This window comes from Dysidea avara, chromosome 12 (genome assembly GCF_963678975.1).
Source record: "Dysidea avara chromosome 12, odDysAvar1.4, whole genome shotgun sequence".
In the NCBI taxonomy this organism is placed as follows: domain Eukaryota; kingdom Metazoa; phylum Porifera; class Demospongiae; order Dictyoceratida; family Dysideidae; genus Dysidea; species Dysidea avara.
Genome location: NC_089283.1, coordinates 7,289,189 through 7,296,240, shown reverse-complemented (window position 1 = coordinate 7,296,240; position 7,052 = coordinate 7,289,189). Strand labels below are relative to the sequence as shown.

At 40.3% G+C, this 7,052-nt stretch overlaps 1 protein-coding gene across 2 annotated transcripts in view; it reads left to right on the top strand.

The window, feature by feature from the left end:
- Window positions 1-2,571: 2,571 nt before the first annotated feature.
- Window positions 2,572-7,052, top strand: part of LOC136240469 (kelch repeat and BTB domain-containing protein 8-like) — a 73,350-nt gene continuing 68,869 nt past the window's right edge. The window contains exon 1 of one of the 2 annotated variants that reach the window (XM_066031456.1): window positions 2,572-2,686. In XM_066031456.1, the coding sequence (XP_065887528.1) occupies window positions 2,635-2,686 (52 nt within the window). In that variant the 5' untranslated portion in view covers window positions 2,572-2,634. The remainder of the gene's footprint in view (window positions 2,687-7,052) is intronic. The other variant, XM_066031457.1, reaches the window with a different exon arrangement.

Below are 7,052 nucleotides of genomic sequence, written 5' to 3'. Positions count from 1 at the left end.
CTGGTTCTTCCTGCTATAAGCACCTTCTATAACTACAGCAATGAGATTGAATTCACCACAAAAGGACTTCTTTGCATTCGTCACCAACTCATCTTCTTCATCTTGTGTTCCTCGTCGTGTTGCCACCTCGGATGACAGATGCATGTCACGTGATAAAATCCTACATTAGCATAATTATAGCCTGAAGGCTAGTTATCAGCTACAAGAAACAGCCGGCTCGTTTTGTTTGTCACAAAAGTAACATAGTATAGTGTTTGAAAGTGATTTAGCTATCTAGGAACTTTAGGCGTTCCGTTCCGGAGAATAATGCCACGGAATATGCCATTCCGTTCCGTGGAATAATGGTAACCCGGAATTATCCTTCTTGGAGTGGGGCTGAAAATCGTGATCAAGATCGAGATACTCTAATAGAGCAGTTACTCTAATCTCATCTTACCAAACCAGAGACAATCAGTAGTTAGGGTCCGCAATCCGAAAAATCAACTTCTACAAATCAATCCCCCTACCATTGTGGGATGTTCATTGTAGTATCCCATTGCTTGATCCACCATGAAACCGGAGGCATGATTGTTGTCTTCACAGAAATATCGTTTTCAGTATCTCGCAAGATGCAAAATTTATTTTTTAAATTTCGTGCTCCACACAAAGGACCGGATGAAACTTGCTACTTAGCCAAATCGTATCCAGAGTTGTTGTAGTTGAAAAGTACGCACAGAAACAAGTAAATGATCTGCTGGGTGCCCGGCACAGGGTTGTTTTCTTTGAAAAAACAGACAAAGAGATACGAAGTTTCGAATTCAAACTGCCCTACCACCCAGGGCAAGAAAAGCCAACTCTTCCTCATAGTGTTTCGATACGGTTGGGTGCATAGTCTGTCTATGCTGTTAGTTTGGAAAAGATCTGAGACTTCTCACCATCTGGGTGACGAGCGTCAAAATTTTCTGCAGCATCAAAGAGTTGTGTCGCGCTTTCTAGCCATTTCCAGGGCTTCTGCAGCCACAACAATCATCAATTACAAACTAAAACTATGGAAAAAGATGTCCCTGAACGTTTGGTAGCAGCGGTTGTCAATTATTATTCCATCCACGGCTTCCACGCCTCGCTCGAGATCTAAGCTATGCATCAAGGGAGGCAGCAAAATCGTCCAAATTTGACTTCACCCCTCACGCTCCACAGCAGCTTCAAGTTTTCACTAGATCACCCTACATCACCATTATGCTGCAAAACATCTAAAAACAAACCGGAAAAGGCATAAAATCTTTCATTTTTGATTCGAGCTGGGTGGAGCTCCTGGTGAGCTGCTGGTATACTGCATCATATGAAATCACAGAAACACCAACTACTACTACTACCAAACGTTTTGATCCATCATTTATCATCATTCTAAACAAAATTAAGTGACCAGTGTGGCATCAGAAGTACTGGAAAGCACTTTGGTACCATTGAGAGAATCCCTTGAAATGACGCACGAAAATTTTGACGTTCTTCACCCAGATGGTGAGAAGTCTCAGATCCTTTCCAGACTAACAGCATAGACAGACTATGCATCCAACCTTATCACATCACTATGAGGAAGAGTTGGCTTTTCTTGTCTTGGCTGGTAGGGTAGTTTGAATTCGAAAATTTGTGTTTCGTTTTCTGCTTTTTGAGAGAAAGCAACCCTGTGCCGGGAACCCAGTGAACCATTTGCTTATTACTGTGCGTACTTTTTAACTACATTAACTCTAGATAAAACCTAGCTAAGTAGCAAGTTCTATCATAGGCGGCGGAAAGGGGGGGGCTAGGGGGCTAAAGCCCCCCCTAGGTCTGCTGAGGGGGAGCTTAGCCCCCCCTCAGAATGATATCACACCAAAATTATCTTTCTTGGAGTGGGGCTGAAAACCGTGATAAAGATCGAGATACTCTAATAGAGCAGTCACTCTAATAAAATAGTCAGTGTGCAGCGAGCTATGAAAGGATTTTTATGTAGTTTATCAGCTAGAAATGGTAGCTGGTGAGGTGGAAAGCTCTTGTGAGTTGGTTGTGACCTTTTTTTTTTTTTTTTTTTTTTTTTTGGTCTCACCTTACCAAACTATAGAAATAAGTCTGGGTCAGCTCAGCGGAGCCCCCCCTCATATCAACTACTTCCTCCGCCGCTGAGTTCTATCCTGTTCTTTGTGTGGAGCACGAAGTTTTAAAAATAATTTTTGCATCTCACGAAATACTAAAATCAATATTTCTGTGAAGACAACAACCGTGCCTCCGGTTTCATGGTGGATCTAGCAATGGGATACTACAATGAACAACCCACAATGGTAGGGGGATCGATTTGTAAAAGTTGATTTTTCGGATTGCGGACCCTACAGTAGCGCCTCAGTTCATTTCCTCCCCTGGTCAGCCCCCCCTCATATGACTACTTCCTCCGCCACTAGCTCCACTGAAAGTGTTGACTCCTGTACGATACAATAGAGACGCACCTCTATGATCTAGCATAGATCCTTTATACCGATCTATGGATCTAGTATTATGGCGCCGCCCGCCCTTGCAAAGGGGCGGGCGGCGCCGGACTACTAAGCCAGCACATGCAGTATCCCACAATAGAAATTAACAAAGTAAATTGTACCACCCTGTGAAGCCGATCTTGTTTGTTGAATAATGGAACAAGGACCAGGACCGAAGCGAATAAAGTTAGAAGGTTCAACAGAAGGTATAATAATCATTATTCTGTTGACATGCCGCAATTCAATGTGATCCGTTTTTTTGTTTTCGCGGGTAAACATTGCGCCCTCCAGTAGATGGAGCTGGCTAAACGTTTAGAGTACTGATAATTTGTTGCACATGGATTGGAAACGCGCATTCAAAATGTATTACGAATAGTATAGACCATAGATAATAGACACCCCTATCTATGGTATAGACCTTATTCACTGAATTAATTTCATAGCGCTTATAACCCGTTGCGAAGGAGTTGTCCGCCATTTGCAGTACCAAAACCATAGTAACATCACAATTCTCCGCCAAATTCGCCATTTGCAATACCATAGCTATGGTAACATGATAGTAACCGTTGTGCTCGCTCAGTTTTAGAACTTTTTTATTTTTTAATTTATTCCGGCCCTAATGGCACTCCCATCCTCCCTGATCTCTAGCTAGAAGTTAAACCTAATTTAATTTATAAATGACAAAAAGCAGAAAAAAGAAAAAGCAGCTAAACCTACAGAGCCTACACAGACCTACAAAAACACCGCATGGACCGCCAGCATACACACAGCAAAAACCCCGGACAGGGGCCTTAAGAAGAAAACCCTGCAGACTACTGACCAAACTGCAGGGAGTGGGAGCATGAAACAGAGTTCAACTCCCACAAAGGACTGCCAGGCAACAGGCTAAATAGATGTAAAAGGCTCAGTTTTAGAACTCAAAATGGCGTCCGAAAAGCCATCACCATGGTAAATAGTAGTCTGGCAGCACCCACCCCTTCGCATAAAGATGAAGGGTCTGGTCACTCTAGCATTCAAAATTTGTAGCATGTTACCGAAAACAGGTAACACTGCGTTGTTGGTAATTACTAAATATTTCTGATGTTTGTTTTGGAGTTACCATAGATACCGTAATGCGTGTAAGAGTTTTCGTGAAGATGCGATATGATTGAGGCTGCTTGTAGTCGCCAATAGCATGTTCTTTAAAAGAACAAAAGATGGAGGTAGTGAAAGAGCCTTGTAGTTAGAATTGATGTACTCGTAAAGCTGCCTAATCAATATGGAAAGAATCTCGGTTATGTTAGCAGCCTTTCATTAATCTATCTCGCGAACTGCTTACTTTGTGTGGCTGTTAGACGTGCTATTCTTGCTGCCATTATTGTGACATCATTGTTTAATTACATTCCACTGTTACAACTCCGTAATGCTAGAGTGACCAGACCCTTCCTCTATATGCGAAGGGGCGGGCGCTGCCAGACTAGGTAAACAGGAACTCTTGTATGGCTTCGCGTGACATCAGAGGGCGCTTACTGTTCTAAATGAATAAGGTCTATACAGTCCTTGTGATACAATGTCACAATGTTTTACGAAATTAGTAGTGGAGACTAGTGCAGAATAAGGCGATTCTTTCACAGTTGCAGAACGTTGTTTAAAAGTATAGGGCCTTGTCGTCAAGTAGTAGCGTCTTGTTATCATTCCTAAAGTTGTTTCATCATTAGGCATTGCGTAGGTTAACAGTTAATTACGCTGTTTGTGGTAAGTATGTTGCTCTGCTATGTTTGTGTAGGGTAATCTCTGACTAGGTGATGGCAAAAGAAAGGATAGCCACTCAATTTAAAGAACATAACTATGTTTTATTTCTTTAGCTATTAAAACCTGACATAGCATAAGTTAATGCTGAATTATTGAGTGGATGAAGCCTGAATGTTACGGAATGTTTGTGTAGGCAAATCATGGCAGTGGGAACATGTACTTACACATGCTTGGCACATATGAAAGAGCAGTATCTGTTCTGTATCTTTAGCAACACAACGTGGTGAGTTGGCATCGTGTGAAGCTGGTAACGGAAATTACCGATACGCACTCACAGAAAATAAAGTGGGAGGTCTTTATTCTATCACTGTTCACTAGAAGAATAAGTACTAGCTTTCATATAAAACACTGTCTTCCTCTGTGTAAATGGCATGAAATAAGTTTTCCCTGTAAACTTTATTACAAGGAATGTTTCACTGTTTCGTGTAATTTACGGAGTCATTTCTAATCCATGTACAACATATATACATCTGTATTATCCGTGGTTTAGAGAGGCTTCATTCGAAGTTCAATAGTCCTCCATCTAGCACTGATCTTTCTTTGTGTGTGACCTTAACAGAACAAAGATGTGTTCATACAGCAATACAGGTATATAAACTATTACATAACTTGTCTATTATTATTGTTATTAGTATACAGGGGGAATACAGGGGATTTCATGAAGTCTAGTGTTAAATTCCCCAGTACTGGGGCTAAGAAGCTTGTCAAAACCGCACTATGTCCCCACCTCGGTAGCAGGGTTTCTATAGGTTATCTGATTTACCTATTAAAATAAATTTGGTTCAGCACACTGCTGCCGTCAAAAGCCCCAGGGATGGGGCAAGTGTAGATGTCAAATCCCCAGTAGTTGTATGGGGACCCTCGGGGTGGGGGGTGGGGCTTGACATTGATGGGTGCATTATGATTACTATTTAAAACCTCTGAAAGAGTTTACAAACACAAATAATCATACAGAGGGTGTGGGATATAAGTAGAGGTGCAAGTTCTTGTTTAAAATCATCAACATCATCAATTTTGATTAGTGATTGAGGTAGATCATTCCCTAATTTTACTGCTGAAGGTAAGAAAGAATGTAAATATGTTTCAGTTCTAATTGGTGGAATAGCATAACGACGAGAGTGACCGCGAGTACATGAGGTTAAGGGAGTTAGAGTAATTGATGAAACTTCAACAAGACCATGAATTACTTTAAAGAGCATAAGTAGCTTAAGGTACTTTCTTCTTTGTTCTAAAATTGGCCAGCTGGATATCTAAATGATACATTTCACATCACTGCATGTGCCAGCTGAAACGCTCACTGTTTGTTATTCGAAAAGTGCAAACTACTTTAGCCAAACATAGTTTTTATATCTGAGGAACACAGATCTGGAACTCATTAAATCCTCTTTTGTATGCAACGAGGAAGCTCCTAACTGTATGTGTGTACGTAGATGTAGTCTAATTAATTACTGTATATATGTATGTTGAGGGCACTGCCTGCCGAAAAGCAATATTTTTATACTGAAGTAGTCTCCCTTTAAACAAAAAGAAGAAAACCTATTGGATGTAGTCTCATGTACCCAGACCCTATTATCAATTTCAATTATAAGCGCCCCCTTGGAAAAGGGTCTGGCCCAGAATCAATATGCCAACTCGTTATCACACCCTGAGCTAGAGCTCGGGGTAATTTTCTTCATAAAACGTATGGCCATGTATGCACTGGAAATGCCATGTACGATTGCCAGTAGGGTGATGCAAGATGCATAGCCTATTTTTATTCCATATTTACATTATCCAGTTCACTACACATTACTACTAACTCTACCACATCATTTTAAGCCACTATTTTATGAAGTATATGTCCACTAGCATATCTTCAGGTGCAGGTGACCTCCCTTGTTTCACTACTTTTTATTTCTATGGTATCCCTATAAATTCCTAATTTCTCCTTGTAACTCGTTTGATTTGTAAGGTGAATCTACACATACCACATCAAAAGAAAGCTGAACTACCATTATCACTTCATAGACAAATGCACAGTATATAACACACAATTATGATGTCGTCTCCTACCCACTGATTACTATCCCATCATATAGTAGTGTAGTGTTCTTTCTTTAAGGACCCTAAAAGTTGGAAGGTACCTTTACAAAAATTCTATTAATCAGACTATTTCACAGTTGTCACAGTGTTGAGTGATAGTTAAGTTCACTGGTCTCTTATATATACCCACATACTAGAATTGATTGTGGGTTTAGTTTACTCCACACTGTTCACATTATCTAGCTCACTACACATTATGAAGTATATACAGTACACTCTGAGCTGATTCCTCAAAAATCAATTAATAACTCCTAATTAGTACATCATCATGGGGCGTCTGTATTTAGCGGATCACGGATCAACGGATCGCGGATCACGTGATATGCATGCTCAACTCGATTTTGAGCACTGGGAAATATTTATACCCTAGTGTAACATACAGCATACTATAGAATTTATATTTTATCCACAGGTAGGAAGCCTGAAGAGATTTCAATCGATACTATATAACTATAATAATTAGAGCGCGCGCGTATTAAAAATTTAACACACGTACAGAGTAAGATTATATTAATTCACCTTAAAACTGAATCACTGATGTATTCTTTACACCAACACAATACTCAATAGACTAGCTCTGTATTGCAAAAACAAACGACAAAGGATACACGCCAACATATTAGAAGCCTATTCACACGTGAGTGCGATAGCGTATCCTTTGTCGTTTGTTTTTGCAATACAGAGCTAGTCTATTGAGTA